General features: G+C 39.4%; 1 protein-coding gene across 1 annotated transcript in view; it reads left to right on the plus strand.

Annotated features, from left to right (window-relative positions):
- The window catches only part of rims2b (regulating synaptic membrane exocytosis 2b), a 181011-nt gene that overhangs the window by 69702 nt on the left and 87398 nt on the right, over positions 1 to 23911 (plus strand). The window contains exons 4-8 of the mRNA XM_031789285.1: positions 3054 to 3153; positions 3543 to 3666; positions 7306 to 7352; positions 10222 to 10331; positions 13389 to 13519. Of these exons, the coding sequence (XP_031645145.1) occupies positions 3054 to 3153; positions 3543 to 3666; positions 7306 to 7352; positions 10222 to 10331; positions 13389 to 13519 (512 nt within the window). The remainder of the gene's footprint in view (positions 1 to 3053; positions 3154 to 3542; positions 3667 to 7305; positions 7353 to 10221; positions 10332 to 13388; positions 13520 to 23911) is intronic.

Here is a 23911-nt window from a genome sequence, read left to right on the forward strand (position 1 = left end):
GGGTAAAGGAGAACCTGGAGAGGCTTGGGCGAGGAGCTGCGGGGGGGCGGAGCTGTTGGCCGAGGTTGGAGTAGCCAGGCGGAAGGCATGGCCAGCCGTTGAGAAATGCTTATTGAAGTTTTCGATAATCATGGATTTATCAGTGGTGACCGTGTTACCTAGCCTCAGTGCAGTGGGCAGCTGGGAGGAGGTGCTCTTGTTCTCCATGGACTTCACAGTGTCCCAGAACTTTTTGGAGTTGGAGCTACAGGATGCAAACTTCTGCCTGAAGAAGCTGGCCTTAGCTTAGCTGACTGCGTGTATTGGTTCCTGACTTCCTTGAACAGTTGCATATCACGGGGACTATTCGATGCTATTGCAGTCCGCCACAGGATGTTTTTGTGCTGGTCGAGGGCAGTCAGGTCTGGAGTGAACCAAGGGCTGTATCTGTTCTTAGTTCTGCATTTTTTGAACGGAGCATGCTTATCTAAAATGGTGAGGAAGTTACTTTTAAAGAATGACCAGGCATCCTCAACTGACGGGATGAGGTCAATGTCCTTCCAGGATACCCGGGCCAGGTCGATTAGAAAGGCCTGCTCACAGAAGTGTTTTAGGGAGCGTTTGACAGTGATGAGGGGTGGTCGTTTGACTGCGGCTCCGTAGCGGATACAGGCAATGAGGCAGTGATCGCTGAGATCCTGGTTGAAGACAGCGGAGGTGTATTTGGAGGGCCAGTTGGTCAGGATGACGTCTATGAGGGTGCCCTTGTTTACAGCGTTAGGGTTGTACCTGGTGGGTTCCTTGATGATTTGTGTGAGATTGAGGGCATCTAGCTTAGATTGTAGGACTGCCGGGGTGTTAAGCATATCCCAGTTTAGGTCACCTAACAGAACAAACTCTGAAGCTAGATGGGGGGCGATCAATTCACAAATGGTGTCCAGGGCACAGCTGGGAGCTGAGGGGGGTCGGTAGCAGGCGGCAACAGTGAGAGACTTATTTCTAGAGAGAGTAATTTTCAAAATTAGTAGTTCGAACTGTTTGGGTATGGACCTGGAAAGTATGACATTACTTTGCAGGCTATCTCTGCAGTAGACTGCAACTCCTCCCCCTTTGGCAGTTCTATCTTGACGGAAGATGTTATAGTTGGGTATGGAAATCTCTGAATTTTTGGTGGCCAGGATTCAGACACAGCAAGGACATCAGGGTTAGCAGAGTGTGCTAAAGCAGTGAGTAAAACAAACTTAGGGAGGAGGCTTCTGATGTTGACATGCATGAAACCAAGGCTTTTTCGATCACAGAAGTCAACAAATGAGGGTGCCTGGGGACATGCAGGGCCTGGGTTTACCTCCACATCACCCGCGGAACAGAGAAGGAGTAGTATGAGGGTGCAGCTAAAGGCTATCAAAACTGGTCGCCTAGAGCGTTGGGGACAGAGAATAAGAGGAGCAGGTTTCTGGGCATGGTAGAATATATTCAGGGCATAATGCGCAGACAGGGGTATGGTGGGGTGCGGGTACAGCGGAGGTAAGCCCAGGCACTGGGTGATGATGAGAGAGGTTGTATCTCTGGACATGCTGGTTGTAATGGGTGAGGTCACCGCATGTGTGGGAGGTGGGACAAAGGAGTTATCAGGGGTATGAAGAGTGGAACTAGGGGCTCCATTGTGAACTAAAACAATGATAACTAACTGAACAACAGTATACAAGGCATATTGACATTTGAGAGAGACATACAGCGAGGCATACAGTAATCACAGGTGTTGAATTGGGAAAGCTAGCTAAAACAGTAGGTGAGACAACAACAGCTAATCAGCTAGCACAACAACAGCAGGTAAAATGGCGTTGACTAGGCAACGGGGCCAACAGATAAAACAAACAAGCAGAATGGAGTACCGTGATTAATGGACAGTCCAGCGTGCATCAGCTATGTAGCCAAGAGATCAGTGTCCAGGGGGCAGCGGTGGATGGGGCAGGGAAGCTGGACTGGCGAGTGTTATCCAGGTTTTAAAAAACTAACAATGACTAAATAGCTTGTAGCTAGTTAGCTGGTTAGCTTCTGGAGGTTCTTGAGTGTGTTCTAAAAATTAAAAATAATAGCGATTCCGTATCACATTGGGTGAGGCAAGTTTCCGGAAGGTATAAACAAATTAAAAATCAAAAAGAGATAGAAAGTAAATATGGGTCCAGTGAGTGTTTGGGACGCGGCGATTCAGACGGTTAGCAGGCCTGTGCTAACAAGCTAACAGTTCGTAGGCCCGGGCTAAACAAGGTAGCAGTTAGCGGACCGGAGCTAGACAAGCTAGCAGTTAGCAGGCCGAATTAGCAAGCAGGGAGATAGCGAGGGCTAGAGAGTTAGCCTTTGGGGGACATCGCGATGGGGTGAGTCTGTTTATTCCTCTTCATGCGGTGACATCGATAGACCGGTCGTGGGCCCAGGTATTGTAGCCCAGGAGTATGCTACGGTGGTAGCACAGGTGCTCTGGCCGGGCTAGCTTCAAGCTAAGTGGGTGGAAACGCTAGCCAGGAGTAATCATCCGGGGTTGCGGTTTAGCTAGATAGCTAGTTGTGAAGATCCAGCTGAAAAATGTTCCGTTTGCTGTGGGAATCCGGGGATGAAAAATAAATAGGTCCGTTATGCTCTGGTTAGAGTCGCGTTGTTCGAACTGGCGAGAGCTTTCCGAGCTAAAGGTTAGCTGATGACCGGTTAGCTGAAGACCGCTAGCATAGCTGGTGGTTAGCTGGCTAGCTTCAGTTGAGGGGTTCCGGTTCTGAAGTAAATATAAATACTTTAGGAAAAATAGCTACATTGGGTGAGGCGGGTTGCAGGAGAGTATTTGGAAGCTTAGGTTTAGCAAAATGTTTTTAAAGAGATATGCGAAGAAAAATATGTAAAAAACGAAAAAGAAACGATATATACAAGGGACACGACACGACAGGACGACTTACTGCTACGCCATCTTGGAACATGAGTAGTACTTTAAAGTATTTTTACTTAAGTACTTTACACCACTGATGTATAGTGATGTATACTGAGTGCAATGTATAGTGATGACTGAACATGTCTGTGTCTAACAGGTGGTTGGAGGAAAGATGATGGATTCTGGTCGACTTTGTGCTTTCATCACTAAAGTGAAGAGAGGAAGTCTAGCAGATACTGTTGGTCACCTTCGACCAGGTACACACCTGCTCACACTGATCATGTCAAGAGTACACACTGTCTCACACTGAGGATGTCATGAGTAGACACTGGCTCACACTGATGATATCATGAGTAGACACTGGTTCATTCTAAATATGTAACTAGTACATGTTGACTCACAATGATGATGTCACGAGTACGCACTCTCACGATGTCTCATACTGATGATGTCATGAGTACACCCTGGCTCCCACTGATGATGTCATGAGTACACGCCTTCTCATACTGATGATGCAATGAGTCTTTTTAGCTGCCATTACCCTTGTCTGACCAATCATATTTGTACACTGCATGAATATTTTAATGTCACTCCTCTCTTTCTTTCTGCAGTGTGCTGTGTTAACGGATCCTCTCTCTCTCTTCAGGAGATCAGGTTCTTGAATGGAATGGGAGGGTCCTACAAGGAGCAACATTCAAGGAAGTTTATAATGTCATTCTAGAATCGAAGCCAGACCCCCAAGTGGAGCTGGTTGTGTCCCGTCCCATACGGTGAGTTCAGTTCTAACACAACTATGGAAAATGACCTTTCAAGTTGTGAATACATGTACTTAGTCTTAGGATGTGTGACTCCCAGCTTGGTTTTGCACTACCCCTGTACGCCCTTAATGACTTGTGGAGTGGTACAGTGCCTTCCGAAAGTATTCATACCCCTTGACTTATTCCACATTTTGTTGTGTTACAGCTTTAATTTAAAATGGATTAAATATGTTTTCTTTTCTCACCCAATATCCCATAATTATAAAGTGAAAACTTGTTTTAGAATCACCTTTGGCAGCGATTATTGCTGTGAGTCTTTTTGGGTAAGAGCATTACACACCTGGTTTGTACAATGTTTGCACATGGTTCTTTTTTAAATTCTTCAAGCTATGTCAAGTTGGTTGTTGATCATCGGTAGACAACCATTTTCAGGTCTTGCCATAGATTTTTCAAGCCAATTTAAGTGAAAACTCGAACTCAGGAACATTCAATGTCATCTTTATTTAAATTTCACATTTATTTAACCTATACTGGGGTGGCAGGGTAGCCTAGTGGTTAGAGCTTTGGACTAGTAACCGGAAAGTTGCAAGTTCAAATCCCCAAGCTGACAAGGTACAAATCTGTCCCTGAACATGCAGTGTTCCTAGGCCGTCATTGAAAATAAGAATTTGTTCTTAACTGACTTGTCTAGTGAAATAAAGGTAAAAAATATATATATATAGATATTCTTTTAACTATGCAAGTTTGTAAGCAACTCCCGTGTCTGAATTAATCTCCCAGTGTCTGTTGGAAAGCAGACTGAACTAGGTTATGCATTTTGCATTTGCTTAACTATTAAATTGTATTTTTTTCCCAAAACATTCCCTATTCCTTGCCGATAACAAGCATACCCATAACACGATGTAGCCACCACCATGCTTGAAAATATGAGGAGTGGTAGTCAGTGATGTGTTGGCTTTGCCATTCAAGACATAAAGTTAATTTATTTGCCACATTTTTGATGCCTTATTCAAACAGGATGCATGTTTTGGAATATCTTTATTCTGTACAGGCTTCCTTCTTTTCACTCTGCCATTTGGTTTACTATTGTGGGGTAACTACAATGTTTTTGATCCATCCTCAGTGTTTTCCTATCACAGCCTTTAAACTCTGTAATAAATTATACCTATTTCCACTTTGACATTATGGGTTATTGTGTGAAGGACAGTGACACAACATCTCAATTTAATCCATTTTAAATTCAGGCTGTAACATAACGACATGAGGAATAAGTCAAGGGGTGTCAATACTTTCTGAAGGCACTGTATAAATACATTTTCAAATCAAACGGTATTCACTACATGTGTAGTAAACCACCGGTGTTGACTAACTGAAATGTTTAATCAATTTATTCCCTCATCTCAGGAGAATTTTATGAATGGTATCTCTGACAAGATATGAAAGTTAACATAAAGGTTTTCATAAAGGTTCGAAGCAGAAAATTAGTCCCTGTCATTGAAAGCTGTGAAAATATGTTACATACTAATAGCTCTTGTGAAACTTGTTTTGAATCACACCGTCCTTCAGCTCCAAAGATAACATACCAGATTCAGTCTTTCAGCTCCACAGAAAACATCCCAGCTTCAGTCCCTCAGCTCCACAGATAACATCCCAGCTTCAGTCTTTCAGCTCCACGAACAACATCCCAGGTTCAGTCCCTCTGCTCAACAGATACATCCCAGATTCAGTCTTTCCGATCCACAGATAACATCCCAGCTTCAATGCCTCAGCTCCACAGATAACATCCCAGCTTCAGTGCCTCAGCTCCACAGAAAACATCCAAGCTTCAGTCCCTCAGCTCCACAGATAACATCCCAGCTTCAGTACTTCAGCTCCACAGATAACATCCCAGCTTCAGTACCTCAGCTCCACAGATAACATCCCAGCTTCAGTACCTCAGCTCCACAGATAACATCCCAGCTTCAGTACTTCAGCTCCACAGATAACATCCCAGCTTCAGTCTTTCAGATCCACAGATAACATCCCTGCTTCAGTCCCTCAGCACCACAGATAACATCCCAGCTTCAGTGTTTCAGCTCCACAGATACCATCCCAGCTTCAGTCCCTCAGCTCCACAGAAAACATCCCAGCATTAGTCTTTTAGCTCCACAAACAACATCCCAGGTTCAGTCCCTCAGCTCAACAGATACATCCCAGCTTCAGTCTTTCCAATCAAGAGACATCTTAGTTTCAATCCCTTTGCTCCACAGATAACATCCCAGCTTCAGTGTTTCAGCTCCACAGATACCATCCCAGCTTCAGTCCCTCAGCTCCACAGAAAACATCCCAGCATTAGTCTTTTAGCTCCACAAACAACATCCCAGGTTCAGTCCCTCAGCTCAACAGATACATCCCAGCTTCAGTCTTTCCGATCAAGAGACGACATCCGAGCTTCAGTCCCTCAGCTCCAAATCAAATCAAATCACATTTATTTATATAGCCCTTCGTACATCAGCTGATATCTCAAAGTGCTGTACAGAAACCCAGCCTAAAACCCCAAACAGCAAGCAATACAGGTGTAGAAGCACGTTGGCTAGGAAAAACTCCCTAGAAAGGCCAAAACCTAGGAAGAAAAATAGAGAGGAACCAGGCTGTGTGGGGTGGCCAGTCCTCTTCTGGCTGTGCCGGGTGGAGATTATAACAGAATATGGCCAAGATGTTCAAATGTTCATAAATGACCAGCATGGTCGTATAATAATAAGGCAGAACAGTTGATCCCAGCTTCAGTCCCTCAGCTCCACAGCTAACAACCAAGCTTTAGTTGCAAAGCTCCACTGATAACATCCCAGCTTCAGTCCCTCAGCCTCAATAATAACTTCCCAGCTTCGGTCCATAAGCGCCACAGGTAACATTTCAGCATCCCCCCCTCTGCTGCAGAGATAACATCCCAGCTTCAGTTCCTCAGCTCCACAGATAAGATCCCACCTTAAGTCCCTTTTCTCCACATATAACATCCCAGTTTCATTCCATTAGCTACAGAAATAACATCCCAGCTTCAGTCCCACAGCTCCAATGATAATATCCCTGCTTCAGTCCCTCAGATCCACAGACAACATCCCAGCTTCAGTTCATTAGCTCCACATATGACATCCTAGCTTCAGTCCCTCAGCTCCAAAGATAACATCCAAGCTTCAGTCCCTCCGCTCCACAGATAACATCCCAGCTTCAGTCTTTCAGATCCACAGATAACATCCCAGATTCATTCCATTAGCTCCAGAAATAGCATCCCAGTTTCAGTCCCTCAGCTCCACAGATAACATCCCAGATGCATTGCATTAGCTACACAGATAACATCCAAGCTTCAGTCCATTAGGTCCACAGATAACATCCCGGCTTCAGTCCTTTAGCACCACAGGTAACATCCCAGCTTCAGTCCCTCAGCTCCACAGACAACATCCCAGCTTCAGTTCATTAGCTCCACATATGACATCCTAGCTTCAGTCCCTCAGCTCCAAAGATAACATCCAAGCTTCATTAGAACAATTCCCCTCTGGACACTCTGAATAAACATAAATAGGTGACCCATATTTGACTAGAGAGAGGGCATTAACAGTAATGTATCTGTGAAGATGTCTCTTGCTTCATAATGTTGGGGTTCTGTTTATTTCCCAGAGATTCTCCCAGTATCTCAGAGAGCACACATGGACAACATGAATCAAGTGAGTGGTGACATCATACATTCATTATCATGACATCAACAATGCCTACATCTGGATGTAGTGTAGCTCTTAGCTTTTACTAAATTACACAATGATTCAAAGAAATCTGAGGCGATGTGCCCTAGTAGGAAGACCACTTTGTGCAGCTTACCCTGCACTATCAAGTCTACTTCTGATAAGCTTCTCAGGAAAGCATTACAAACAATCAAGCAACCCAGAAAAGTGCTAAAAATAGGCCATATTAACATATGCAGCCTGAGAAACAAGGTCCATGAAGTCAATAACTTGCTTGTAACAAATAACATGCATATTCTGACTATCTCTGAAACTCACCTAGACTATACCTTTGATGATACAGTGGTAGCAATACAAAGTTATAACATTTACAGAAAAGACAGAAATGCCAACGGGGGCGGTGTTGCGGTCTATATAAAGAACCACATTCCTTTAAAGCTTAGAGACAATCTAATGTTAAATAATGTTCTCACGTATACTCCCTCTCTGGTCTCTAGGTCACCACACTGCTGATTATTACGCACACCTGTCACCATCGTCACACGCACCAGCGCTTATTGACACTCACCTGGACTCCATCTATATATGTCACTCCATTTGGTTCCTTCCCCAGGCGTTATTGTTTCTGTATCTGTTTCATATCGCTGTTTCTTCCTGACTCTCAGCGTACAGCTTTACAAAATAACGCCTCACCAAAGGGAAGCATCAGGGAGTGTTTTTAGTTTCGTGTTGGAAGTGACGTTGGGTCTGGGTTCCGCTGCCAGAGCAACCAAGGATGCCTCAGCCGGCTCTTTAGGCTTTCATGTCTAAGCCGGTACATCGGGGTGTCAAGACTCGGTTGGCAGGTCAAGCGTCTGTTGCCGAATCTACCGAGGATGCCTCAGATAGCTTGTCAGGCTTCCATGCCTTAGCTAGCTCGTCAGGTTTTCAAAACTCGGTAGGCTCGGCAGACTCCCCAGCTCCCCAGCCACAGCTGGCTTGCCAGGCTCCGGCACTTAAGGATGCTCGTCAGGTTCCTTTGCCTCTATGGAGACGAATGGTCCACTCTGATCCCCGGGAACGTCCCTCTGGTCGGCGTCCTGCGACTGGAGCCTCGCGTCGGAGAGGGGGTGCTGCTCCTTCTTCGGCACTCTAGGTCGGCAGGCTCCCATGCCCCAGCTGGCTCGACAGGTTCCAACGTTTCAGCAGAGGTGGCCGGTCTGCTCCTTATCCCCGGGATCGTCCCTGTTGTCGGCGTCCTGCGGTTGGAGCCACATTTCAGGAGCTGCTCGTCAGTGAGGGGGTACTGTCACGTATACTCCCTCTCTGGCCTCATCGTCACACACACCAGCGCTTTTTTGACACTCACCTGGACTCCATCTATTTATGTCACTCTCTTTGGTTCCTTCCTCAGTCGTTATTGTTTCTGTATATCTTTTTCATGTCGGTGCGCTGTTTGTGTTTCTTCTTTTGTTCATGTTCATTTATTAATTAAATGTATTCACTCCCTGAACTCGCTTCTCGACTCTCAGCGTACACTGTTACAACTGTTGAAGTAATATGGCTACAGGTTCATCTGCTTCACCTAAAGCCTATTCTTTTTTTTGTATTTTCACCCCTTTATCCTCCCCAATTGGTAGTTGCAGTCTTGTGTCATCACTGCAACTCCCGTAAGGACTTGGGAGAGGTGAAGGTCGAAAGCCATGCGTCCTCCGAAACACAACCCAACCCAACCAAGCCGCACTGCTTCTTGACACAATGCCCATTTAACCCGGGAGCCAGCCGCACCAATGTGTTGGAGGAAACATCGTACACCTGGCGACCGTGTCAGTGTGCATTGTGCCTGCCCCGCAACAGGAGTCGCTAGTGCCCGATGGGTCATCCCTGACGGCCAAACCCTCCCCTAACCCGGACGATGCTGGGCCAATTGTGCGCCGTCCCATGGGTCTCCCGGTCACTGCCGGCTGCAACAGAGCCTGGACTCGAACCAAGAATCTCTAGTGGCACAGCCTTAGACCACTGTGCAACTCGGGAGGCCCCCTAAAGCCCATTCTTGTGGGAAGCTGCTATAGACCACCAAGTGCTAACAGTCAGTATCTGGATATTATGTGTGAAATGCTTGAAAATGTAGGTGATATCAACAGAGAAGTACATTTTCTGGGTGATTTAAATATTGACTGGCTCTCATCAGTTTCTGCAACCTGGTTCAGGTTGTCAGTCAATCTACCAGGGTAGTTACAAACAGTACAGGAATGAAATCATCAACATGTATTGATCACATCTTTACTAATGCTGCAGAAATTTGCTTTAAAGCAGTATCCAGATCCATAGGATGTAGTGATCACAATATTATAGCAGGAAAAAAAGCAAAGTTCCAAAGGCTGGGTCTAATATAGTGTATAAGAGGTCATACATTTTGTAGTGATTCATATGTTGATGTAAATAATATTTGTTTGCCTGTGGTGTGTAATGAGGAGCAATCAGATGCTGCACTTCACACATTTATGAAATTTCTTATTCCAGTTACTAATAAACATGCACCCATTAAGAAAATGACTGTAAAAACTGTTAATACCCCTTGGATTGATGAGGAATTGAAAAATGGTATGGTTGAGTGGGATGAGGCAAAGGTATGGCAAATACGTCTGGCAGCCCAACTGATTGGCAAACATACTGTCAATTAAGAAAACATGTGACTTTGCTAAATAAAAATTTAATAAACTATACTATGAAACAAAGATAAATTATATAGAAATGAAAAAGCCCCTACACACCTGAACCTTTATGTAAAAATAACACAATGATTGAAAGAAAACAAGCCCCTACACACCTTAACCTTTAAGTGAAAATAACACAGATTTGCTTGTGTCTGCAGGTTCGAGTTTATTTGAATCCCAGAAGATGGGTCGAGCAATATCCGTCACATCTCCCATGAGTCCCGGGATGCTCCGCTACTCCCCACAGTGCCTGTCTGGACACGTCTCAGTAAGTAGCCATGATGTACTGCTGCTCTGTGGCCAATCACTATCACTCACTAAGGGGATTGGTTGGATCTCTTAATTAGTTAATGCTGTTCTCGTTAAGGTTTAAGCTAGTTAATGAGGATGAGGGGCCTTATGGGTGGAGGAACAACAATGTGCTATCTGTCATTTGACTGATCTAAATCAATAGACACTGTCCTAAGTTTCAAAGATATTTATTTGGTTCCCTTTTCTATAAGTTATTGAGAGAATACAGGGCTGGTTTGGTTCCTATCTACGTATGTTATTGAGAGAATACTGGACTGGTTTGGTTCCCATCTTAATTTTTTTATTTCACCTTTATATAACCAGGTAAGCTAGTTGAGAACAAGTTCTCATTTACAACTGCGACCTGGCCAATATAAAGCAAAGCAGTGCGACAGAAACAACAACACAGAGTTACACATGGGACAAACAAGCGTACAGTCAATAACACAATAGAAAAAAAATTAAGTGTACATACAGTGTGTGCAAATGGCATGAGGAGGTATGGCAATAAATAGGCCATAGTAGAAAAGTAATTACAATGTAGCAGATTAACACTGGAGTGAAAGAAGAACAGATGATGATGAGCAGATGATGGTGTGTAAGTAGTGATACTAGTGTGCAAAAGAGCAGCAAAGTAAATAAAAACAATATGGGGATGAGGTAGGGAAGATTGGGTGGGCTATTTACAGATGGACTATTTCCAGCTGCAGCGATCGGTTAGCTGCTCAGATAGCTGATGTTTAAAGTTAGTGAGGGAAATGTAAGTCTCCAGCTTCAGCCATTTTTTTAATTAGTTCCAGTCACTGGCAGCAGAGAACTGGAAGGAAAGGCGGCCAAAGGAGGTGTTGGCTTTGGGGATGACCAGTGAGATATACCTGCTGGACCTGCTGAATGTTTTGAGTAAAGAGTCTGAATACTAATGTAAATGCAATATATATATATTTTTTTTTTAAACCTGTTTTTGCTTTGTCATTATTGGGTATTGTCTGTAGGTTAATGAGGTTTTACATTTTTTTTTTTTATAAGCACATTTTTAATCGCACATTGAAACAAAGCCCTATTGTCTAAGTATGTTTTATTTGACAAGATACTAAACATAAGATAGGATTGATTGTTAGAATTTATTTATATTATTTCATGAATCAAACAGTCCAAACATCAGACTAAAGCCTCAGCTAAACTTCATGTACACACAGATTGAAATCTGAGAAAACAAAGCATACATGCCGATGACACTGTCTGTCTTAAAGGGTATTAACACAGATCTGTCTATCAGACAGTGCCAGAGCTAGTCAATAGATATTCACATTCACTGACACACTTCAGCTATCTTAGGTGACATCACACACACCATGCCGGTTTGCCATACAATAATGGTCTACCTTTGGGATAAAAACATTGTTACACAGAACAAGTGTAAAATATGACTTTTGAAGGTGACTCTACTAAGGACATGGACTCATTACTTAATAACTGTATTTCGTTCATAAAGCACTTTTCACAATCCCCAAAATGTAACATTTGTATTTAAAATAAATTGTTGTAATGGAATGAAAGTGTAACAGAACACGCTTCGGTCATTAGCTAGCTAACACTCAAGCTAACATTAGCTAGCTTGAGGACAACCTATTTAACCTGTATGACCGTCAATTTCAGAATTCGTATCCGTTTGTTACTTACCATTTTCAAAGTTTTCAGACTATTAGTCTGTTGAAATAATGTTAGTCGTTTTCAACTCGTCAGTCACATGAGAACTAGAATAATTGTAAGTATTGTAGTGGACTTCACGTGCTGGTAGCGGGAGAATTAACCCATTGGCTCAGTGAAATATCCATAGCCCAACCTGGCAGTAGTTACAGAAAACAACCTAACTATTGACCTGCAAAAGTGAAGTTTTGCTTTGATGTCAAATTGACACATTTTGTTCTAAGCTAGTTACCTACCTTAGCTATTGGGCTAGCTATATTGACATGCATATTGGTATTAAAAAACACCAACGTATTCAGCTAAAAATATGTGTTCAGGCAAATCAGTGGTTAGCTAGCTACCTATCACATGAATTGTGCAAAAATATAATAGCTTATGTTAGCTAGCAAAATGCTAGCCAGTCAGTCAGTGGCATTGACAGATTGAAACTGGTATCAACAAAATGGGTTTCACTCTATCCTATTAAACATGACATTGCTAAATAGGCTTTTAGCTAATAAGATGTTCAAGTTTATTAGGAAGTTTCATTAATAATTAGACACTCACCGGACAACTTTGGTAGGTACTGTAGCTAGCTTTGTTTCCATTTTCCAACGGTTTCTAATTCCCTTGATTGGTCGTAAACGGTTACTGGTCTTGGAACTCATGTGTTCACCAGAAACGTCTTGTGATAAATGTTGCTTCCACAGGTTAACCAGAGATTCAAATAGAATCTTGAGAGAATTGTCTGCCAGAAAAAAAACTATAGCGAACTGTTTGCCACAAATGGCAATAAATATTATTGTTGCCTAAGGTTTGCCACAGATTCACCACTAGTGGCAAACATTTGCAAACTTCAACAACATTTTGTAGCACACTATTTAGTTCGCAGCAAATTTGCCACAAACTTATGGTAAGTTTGCAGCATAAAAATGTTGTTTTGTAAGGGAGCCTCTCGGTTGAGCAACTAGTGTTTTAAATCTTAGACAATTGTTTCACTTGACCATATTTTGTTTTGCAAAAAAGGAGCAAAGCATTTTCTTTTGAGTTTTAAATAGTTTCAAAGCATGTTCTTATTAGTTTGAAATCTGAATCAAGCATTTTGAATAGTTTTCCATCACTTATCTTTTGTTTGCAAATAAAACATAAACATCAGTCTTTGAAACCACCACCTGTGTCTAGATGCATGATATGGCTTCCAGACATTGGCTTCTAATAAACTCTTACTAAAATACATAATGGCTACTGCTGTGCTGTATTGCTAGACTGCTAAATGCTATGCTTTAATGTTAGACCCTCCCAATACATCAGAGTTCCTCACCTCATAATAACACAACTCTCCCTCCAGGTCAAACTGTGGTATGACAAGGTGGGTCACCAGCTCATAGTCACCATCCTGGGAGCTAAAGAATTTCCTTCTAGGGAAGATGGCCGGCCCAGGAACCCCTATGTTAAAATATACCTCCTCCCCGACAGAAGGTAGGAATCAACATCATTCTATGATTATGTTTTATACAATGGTTGTATAACTGTCTGATACCATGGTTTTATTACTGTCTGTCTTATACCATGGTTGTATTACTGTCTTATACCATGGTTGTATTACTGTCTGTCTTATACCATGGTTGTATTACTGTCTTATACCATGGTTGTATTACTGTCTGTCTTATACCATGGTTATATTACTGTCTTATACCATGGTTGTATTACTGTCTAATACCATGGTTGTATTACTGTCTGTCTTATACCATGGTTATATTACTGTCTGTCTTATACCATGGTTGTATTACTGTCTGTCTTATACCATGGTTGTATTACTGTCTGTCTTATACCATGGTTGTATTTCTGTCTGTCTTATACCATGGTTGTATTACTGTCTTATACCATGGTTGTATTACTGTCTGTCTTATACCATGATTGTATTACTGTCTGTCTTATACCATGGTTGTATTACTGTCTGTCTTATACCATGGTTGTATTACTGTCTGTCTTATACCATGGTTGTATTACTGTCTTATACCATGGTTGTATTACTGCCTGTCTTATAACATGGTTGATTTACTGTCTTATACCATGGTTGTATTACTGTCTGTATTATACCATGGTTATATTACTGTCTTATACCATGGTTGTATTACTGTCTGTCTTAAACCATGGCTATATTACTGTCTGTCTTATACCATGGCTATATTACTGTCTGTCTTTTTCCATGGTTGTATTACTGTCTGTCTTATACCATGGTTGTATTACTGTCTTATACCATGGTTGTATTACTGTCTGTCTTATACCATGGTTGTATTACTGTCTGTCTTATACTATGGTTGTATTACTGTCTTATACCATGGTTGTATTACTGTCTGTCTTATACCATGGTTGTATTACTGTCTGTCTTATACCATGGTTGTACTACTGTCTGCCTTATGCTATGGTTGTATTACTGTCTTATACCATGGTTGTAATACTATATGTCTTATACCATGGTTGTATTACTGTCATTCTTATACCATGGTTGTATTACTGTCTGCCTTATACTATGGTTGTATTACTGTCTTATACCATGGTTGTATTACTGTCTTATACCATGGTTGTATTACTGTCTGTCTTATACCATGGTTATATTACTGTCTGTCTTATACCATGGTTGTATTACTGTCTGTCTTATACTATGGTTGTATTACTGCCTTATACTATGGTTGTATTACTGTCTCATACCGTGGTTGTATTACTGTCTGTTTTATACCATGGTTTTATTACTGTCTTATACCATGGTTGTATTACTGTCTTATACCATGGTTGTATTACTGTCTGTCTTATACCATGGTTGTATTACTGTCTGTCTTATACCATGGTTGTATTAATGTATGTCTTGTACTATGGTTGTAATACTGTCTTATACCATGGTTGTATTACTGTCTAAAACCATTTTTGTATTACTGTCTGTCTTATACCATGGTTATATTAATGTCTGTCTTATACCATGGTTGTGTTACTGTCTGTCTCATACCATGGTTGTATTACTGTCTGACCTATACCATGGTTGTATTACTGTCTGTCTTATACCATGGTTATATTACTGTCTGTCTTATACCATGGTTGTATTACTGTCTGTCTTATACCATGTTTGTATTACTGTCTGTCTTATCCCATGGTTGTATTACTGTCTGTCTTATACTATGGTTGTATTACTGTCTTATACCATCTTTGTATTACTGTTTGTCTTATACCATGGTTGTATTACTGTCTTATACCATGGTTGTATTACTGTCTGTCTTATACCATTGCTATATTACTGTCTGTCTTATACCATGGTTGTATTACTGTCTGTCTTATACCATGGTTGTATTACTGTCTGTCTTATACCATGGTTGTATTACTGTCTTATACCATGGTTGTATTACTGTCTGTCTGATACCATTGCTATATTACTGTCTGTTATATACCATGGTTGTAGTACTGTCTGTCTTCTACCATGGTTGTATTACTCTCTGTCTTATACCATGGTTATATTACTGTCTGTCTTATACCATGGTTGTATAACTGTCTGTCTTATACCATGGTTGTATTACTGTCTAAAACCATTTTTGTATTACTGTCTGTCTTATACCATGGTTATATTAATGTCTGTCTTATTCCATGGTTGTGTTACTGTCTGTCTCATACCATGGTTGTATTACTGTCTGTCCTATACCATGGTTGTATTACTGTCTGTCTTATACCATTGCTATATTACTGTCTCTCTTATACCATGGTTGTATTACTGTCTGTCTTATACCATGGTTGTATTACTGTCTGTCTTATACCATGGTTGCATTACTGTCTGTCTTATACCATGGTTGTATTACTGTCTGCCTTATACTATGGTTGTATTACTGTCTTATACCATGGTTGTATTACTGTCTCATACCGTGGTTGTATTACTGTCTGCCTTATACCATGGTTGTATTACTGTCTAATACCATGGTTGTCTTACTGTCTGTCTCATACCATGGTTAAATTACTGTCTGTCTTATACCATGGTTGTATTACTCTCTGTCTTAAACCATGGTTGTATTACTGTCTGTCTTATACCATGGTTGTATTACTGTCTTATTCCATGGTTGTATTACTGTCTGTCTTATACCGTGGTTATATTACTGTCTGTCTTATACCATGGTTGTATTACTGTCTGTCTTATACCATGTTTGTATTAATGTCTGTCTTATCCCATGGTTGTATTACTGTCTGTCTTATCCCATGGTTGTATTACTGTCTGTCTTATACCATGGTTGTATTACTGTCTTATACCATGGTTGTATTACTGTCTGTCTGATACCATTGCTATATTACTGTCTGTTATATACCATGGTTGTATTACTGTCTGTCTTATACCATGGTTATATTACTGTCTGTCTGATACCATTGCTATATTACTGTCTGTTATATACCATGGTTGTATTACTGTCTGTCTTATACCATGGTTATATTACTGTCTGTCTTATACTTTGGTTGTATTACTGTCTTATACCATCTTTGTATTACTGTTTGTCTTATACCATGTTTGTATTACTGTCTTATACCATGGTTGTATTACTGTCTGTCTTATACCATTGCTATATTACTGTCTGTCTTATACCATGGTTGTATTACTGTCTGTCTTATACCATGGTTGTATTACTGTCTGTCTTATACCATGGTTGTATTACTGTCTTATACCATGGTTGTATTACTGTCTGTCTGATACCATTGCTATATTACTGTCTGTTATATACCATGGTTGTAGTACTGTCTGTCTTCTACCATGGTTGTATTACTCTCTGTCTTATACCATGGTTATATTACTGTCTGTCTTATACCATGGTTGTATAACTGTCTGTCTTATACCATGTTTGTATTACTGTCTGTCTTATCCCATGGTTGTATTACTGTCTGTCTTATACTATGGTTGTATTACTGTCTTATAACATCTTTGTATTACTGTTTGTCTTATACCATGTTTGTATTACTGTCTTATACCATGGTTGTATTACTGTCTGTCTTATACCATTGCTATATTACTGTCTGTCTTATACCATGGTTGTATTACTGTCTGTCTTATACCATGGTTGTATTACTGTCTGTCTTATACCATGGTTGTATTACTGTCTTATACCATGGTTGTATTACTGTCTGTCTGATACCATTGCTATATTACTGTCTGTTATATACCATGGTTGTAGTACTGTCTGTCTTCTACCATGGTTGTATTACTCTCTGTCTTATACCATGGTTATATTACTGTCTATCTTATACCATGGTTGTATAACTGTCTGTCTTATACCATGGTTGTATTACTGTCTAAAACCATTTTTGTATTACTGTCTGTCTTATACCATGGTTATATTAATGTCTGTCTTATACCATGGTTGTGTTACTGTCTGTCTCATACCATGGTTGTATTACTGTCTGTCCTATACCATGGTTGTATTAATGTCTGTCTTATACCATTGCTATATTACTGTCTCTCTTATACCATGGTTGTATTACTGTCTGTCTTATACCATGGTTGTATTACTGTCTGTCTTATACCATGGTTGCATTACTGTCTGTCTTATACCATGGTTGTATTACTGTCTGCCTTATACTATGGTTGTATTACTGTCTTATACCATGGTTGTATTACTGTCTCATACCGTGGTTGTATTACTGTCTGCCTTATACCATGGTTGTATTACTGTCTAATACCATGGTTGTCTTACTGTCTGTCTCATACCATGGTTAAATTACTGTCTGTCTTATACCATGGTTGTCTTACTGTCTGTCTCATACCATGGTTAAATTACTGTCAGTCTTATACCATGGTTGTATTACTCTCTGTCTTAAACCATGGTTGTATTACTGTCTGTCTGATACCATTGCTATATTACTGTCTGTTATATACCATGGTTGTATTACTGTCTGTCTTATACCATGGTTATATTACTGTCTGTCTGATACCATTGCTATATTACTGTCTGTTATATACCATGGTTGTATTACTGTCTGTCTTATACCATGGTTATATTACTGTCTGTCTTATACTATGGTTGTATTACTGTCTTATACCATCTTTGTATTACTGTTTGTCTTATACCATGTTTGTATTACTGTCTTATACCATGGTTGTATTACTGTCTGTCTTATACCATTGCTATATTACTGTCTGTCTTATACCATGGTTGTATTACTGTCTGTCTTATACCATGGTTGTATTACTGTCTGTCTTATACCATGGTTGTATTACTGTCTTATACCATGGTTGTATTACTGTCTGTCTGATACCATTGCTATATTACTGTCTGTTATATACCATGGTTGTAGTACTGTGTGTCTTCTACCATGGTTGTATTACTCTCTGTCTTATACCATGGTTATATTACTGTCTGTCTTATACCATGGTTGTATAACTGTCTGTCTTATACCATGGTTGTATTACTGTCTGTCTTATACCATGTTTGTATTACTGTCTGTCTTATCCCATGGTTGTATTACTGTCTGTCTTATACTATGGTTGTATTACTGTCTTATAACATCTTTGTATTACTGTTTGTCTTATACCATGTTTGTATTACTGTCTTATACCATGGTTGTATTACTGTCTGTCTTATACCATTGCTATATTACTGTCTGTCTTATACCATGGTTGTATTACTGTCTGTCTTATACCATGGTTGTATTACTGTCTGTCTTATACCATGGTTGTATTACTGTCTTATACCATGGTTGTATTACTGTCTGTCTGATACCATTGCTATATTACTGTCTGTTATATACCATGGTTGTAGTACTGTCTGTCTTCTACCATGGTTGTATTACTCTCTGTCTTATACCATGGTTATATTACTGTCTATCTTATACCATGGTTGTATAACTGTCTGTCTTATACCATGGTTGTATTACTGTCTAAAACCATTTTTGTATTACTGTCTGTCTTATACCATGGTTATATTAATGTCTGTCTTATACCATGGTTGTGTTACTGTCTGTCTCATACCATGGTTGTATTACTGTCTGTCCTATACCATGGTTGTATTACTGTCTGTCTTATACCATTGCTATATTACTGTCTGTCTTATACCATGGTTGCATTACTGTCTGTCTTATACCATGGTTGTATTACTGTCTGCCTTATACTATGGTTGTATTACTGTCTTATACCATGGTTGTATTACTGTCTCATACCGTGGTTGTATTACTGTCTGCCTTATACCATGGTTGTATTACTGTCTAATACCATGGTTGTCTTACTGTCTGTCTCATACCATGGTTAAATTACTGTCTGTCTTATACCATGGTTGTATTACTCTCTGTCTTAAACCATGGTTGTATTACTGTCTGTCTGATACCATTGCTATATTACTGTCTGTTATATACCATGGTTGTATTACTGTCTGTCTTATACCATGGTTATATTACTGTCTGTCTGATACCATTGCTATATTACTGTCTGTTATATACCATGGTTGTATTACTGTCTGTCTTATACCATGGTTATATTACTGTCTGTCTTATACTATGGTTGTATTACTGTCTTATACCATCTTTGTATTACTGTTTGTCTTATACCATGTTTGTATTACTGTCTTATACCATGGTTGTATTACTGTCTGTCTTATACCATTGCTATATTACTGTCTGTCTTATACCATGGTTGTATTACTGTCTGTCTTATACCATGGTTGTATTACTGTCTGTCTTATACCATGGTTGTATTACTGTCTTATACCATGGTTGTATTACTGTCTGTCTGATACCATTGCTATATTACTGTCTGTTATATACCATGGTTGTAGTACTGTCTGTCTTCTACCATGGTTGTATTACTCTCTGTCTTATACCATGGTTATATTACTGTCTGTCTTATACCATGGTTGTATAACTGTCTGTCTTATACCATGGTTGTATTACTGTCTGTCTTATACCATGTTTGTATTACTGTCTGTCTTATCCCATGGTTGTATTACTGTCTGTCTTATACTATGGTTGTATTACTGTCTTATAACATCTTTGTATTACTGTTTGTCTTAAACCATGTTTGTATTACTGTCTTATACCATGGTTGTATTACTGTCTGTCTTATACCATTGCTATATTACTGTCTGTCTTATACCATGGTTGTATTACTGTCTGTCTTATACCATGGTTGTATTACTGTCTGTCTTATACCATGGTTGTATTACTGTCTTATACCATGGTTGTATTACTGTCTGTCTGATACCATTGCTATATTACTGTCTGTTATATACCATGGTTGTAGTACTGTCTGTCTTCTACCATGGTTGTATTACTCTCTGTCTTATACCATGGTTATATTACTGTCTATCTTATACCATGGTTGTATAACTGTCTGTCTTATACCATGGTTGTATTACTGTCTAAAACCATTTTTGTATTACTGTCTGTCTTATACCATGGTTATATTAATGTCTGTCTTATACCATGGTTGTGTTACTGTCTGTCTCATACCATGGTTGTATTACTGTAAGTCCTATACCATGGTTGTATTACTGTCTGTCTTATACCATTGCTATATTACTGTCTCTCTTATACCATGGTTGTATTACTGTCTGTCTTATACCATGGTTGTATTACTGTCTGTCTTATACCATGGTTGCATTACTGTCTGTCTTATACCATGGTTGTATTACTGTCTGCCTTATACTATGGTTGTATTACTGTCTTATACCATGGTTGTATTACTGTCTCATACCGTGGTTGTATTACTGTCTGCCTTATACCATGGTTGTATTACTGTCTAATACCATGGTTGTCTTACTGTCTGTCTCATACCATGGTTAAATTACTGTCTGTCTTATACCATGGTTGTATTACTCTCTGTCTTAAACCATGGTTGTATTACTGTCTGTCTTATACCATGGTTGTATTACTGTCTTATTCCATGGTTGTATTACTGTCTGTCTTATACCGTGGTTATATTACTGTCTGTCTTATACCATGGTTGTATTACTGTCTGTCTTATACCATGTTTGTATTAATGTCTGTCTTATCCCATGGTTGTATTACTGTCTGTCTTATACTATGGTTGTATTACTGTCTTATACCATCTTTGTATTACTGTTTGTCTTATACCATGTTTGTATTACTGTCTTATACCATGGTTGTATTACTGCCTGTCTTATACCATTGCAATATTACTGTCTGTCTTATACCATGGTTGTATTACTGTCTGTCTTATACCATGGTTGTATTACTGTCTGTCTTATACCATGGTTGTATAACTGTCTTATACCATGGTTGTATTACTGTCTGTCTGATATCATTGCTATATTACTGTCTGTTATATACCATGGTTGTAGTACTGTCTGTCTTCTACCATGGTTGTATTACTCTCTGTCTTATACCATGGTTATATTACTGTCTGTCTTATACCATGGTTGTATAACTGTCTGTCTTATACCATGTTTGTATTACTGTCTGTCTTATACCATGGTTGTATAACTGTCTGTCTTATACCATGGTTGTATTACTGTCTGTCTTAAACCATGTTTGTATTACTGTCTGTCTTATACCATGGTTGTATTACTGTCTGTCTTATACTATGGTTGTATTACTGTCTTATACCATGGTTCTATTACTGTCTGTCTTAAACCATTGCTATATTAATGTCTGTCTTATACCATGGTTGTATTACTGTCTGTCTTATACCATGGTTGTATTACTGTCTGTCTTATACCATGGTTGTATTACTGTCTGTCCTATACCATGGTTGTATTACTGTATGTCTTAGACCATGGTTGTATTACTCTCTGTCTTATACCATGGTTGTATTACTGTCTGCCTTATATCATGGTTGTATTTCTGTCTGTCTTATACCATGGTTGTATTACTGTCTTATACCATGGTTGTATTACTGTCTGTCTTATATCATGGTTGTATTTCTGTCTGTCTTATACCATGGTTGTATTACTGTCTTATACCATGGTTGTATTACTGTCTGTCTTATACCATGGTAATATTAATGTCTGTCTTATAACATGGTTGTATTACTGTCTGTCTTATACCATGGTTGTATTACTGTCTTATTCCATGGTTGTATTACTGTCTGTCTTATACCATGGTTGTATTACTGTCTGTCTTATACCATGATTGTATTACTGTCTGTCTTATAGCATGGTTGTATTACTGTCTTATACCATCTTTGTAATACTGTTTGTCTTATTCCATGGTTGTATTACTGTCTTATACCATGGTTGTATTACTGTCTGTCTTATACCATTGCTATATTACTGTCTCTCTTATACCATGGTTGTATTACTATCTGTCTTATGCCATGGTTGTATTACTGTCTGTCTTATACCATGGTTGCATTACTGTCTGTCTTATACCATGGTTGTATTACTGTCTGCCTTATACTATGGTTGTATTACTGTCTTATACCATGGTTGTATTACTGTCTCATACCGTGGTTGTATTACTGTCTGCCTTATACCATGGTTGTATTACTGTCTAATACCATGGTTGTCTTACTGTCTGTCTCATACCATGGTTATATTACTGTCTGTCTTATACCATGGTTTTATTACTGTCTGTCTTAAACCATGGTTGTATTACTGTCTGTCTTATACCATGGTTGTATTACTGTCTGTCTTATACCATGGTTATATTACTGTCTGTCTTATACCATGGTTGTATAACTGTCTGTCTTATACCATGGTTGTATTACTGTCTGTCTTATACCATGTTTGTATTAATGTCTGTCTTATACCATGGTTGTATTACTGTCTGTCTTATACTATGGTTGTATTACTGTCTTATACCATGGTTGTATTACTGTCTGTCTTATACCATGGTTGTATTACTGTCTTATACCATGGTTGTATTACTGTTTGTCTTATACCATGGTTGTATTACTGTCTTATACCATGGTTGTATTACTGTCTCGTACCGTGGTTGTATTACTGTCTGTCTTATACCATGGTTATATTACTGTCTGTCTTAAACCATGGTTGTATTACTGTCTGTCTTATACCATGGTTGTATTACTGTCTGTCTTATACCATGGTTGTATAACTGTCTGTCTTATACCATGGTTGTATTACTGTCTGTCTTATACCATGTTTGTATTACTGTCTGTCTTATACCATGGTTGTATTACTGTCTGTCTTATACTATGGTTGTATTACTGTCTTATACCATGGTTGTATTACTGTCTGTCTTATACCATGGTTGTATTACTGTCTTATACCATGGTTGTATTACTGTTTGTCTTATACCATGGTTGTATTACTGTCTTATACAATGGTTGTATTACTGTCTGTCTTAAACCATTGCTATATTACTGTCTGTCTTATACCATGGTTGTATTACTGTCTGTCTTATACCATAATTGTATTACTGTCTGTCTTATACTATGGTTGTATTACTGTCTTATACCATGGTTGTATTACTGTCTGTCTTATACCATGGTTGTATTACTGTCTTATACCATGGTTGTATTACTGCCTGTCTTATAACATGGTTGATTTACTGTCTTATACCATGGTTGTATTACTGTCTGTCTTATACCATGGTTATATTACTGTCTTATACCATGGTTGTATTACTGTCTTATACCATGTTTGTATTACTGTCTGTCTTATACCATGGTTATATTACTGTCTTATACCATGGTTGTATTACTGTCTGTCTTAAACCATGGCTATATTACTGTCTGTCTCATACCATGGCTATATTGCTGTCTGTCTTTTTCCATGGTTGTATTACTGTCTGTCTTATACCATGGTTGTATTACTGTCTGTCTTATACCATGGTTGTATTACTGTCTGTCTTATGCCATGGTTGTATTACTGTCTTATACCATGGTTGTATTACTGTCTGTCTTATACCATGGTTGTATTACTGTCTGTCTTATACTAT

The sequence above is a fragment of the Oncorhynchus kisutch genome, linkage group LG14, assembly GCF_002021735.2.
Source record: "Oncorhynchus kisutch isolate 150728-3 linkage group LG14, Okis_V2, whole genome shotgun sequence".
Lineage (NCBI taxonomy): Eukaryota > Metazoa > Chordata > Actinopteri > Salmoniformes > Salmonidae > Oncorhynchus > Oncorhynchus kisutch.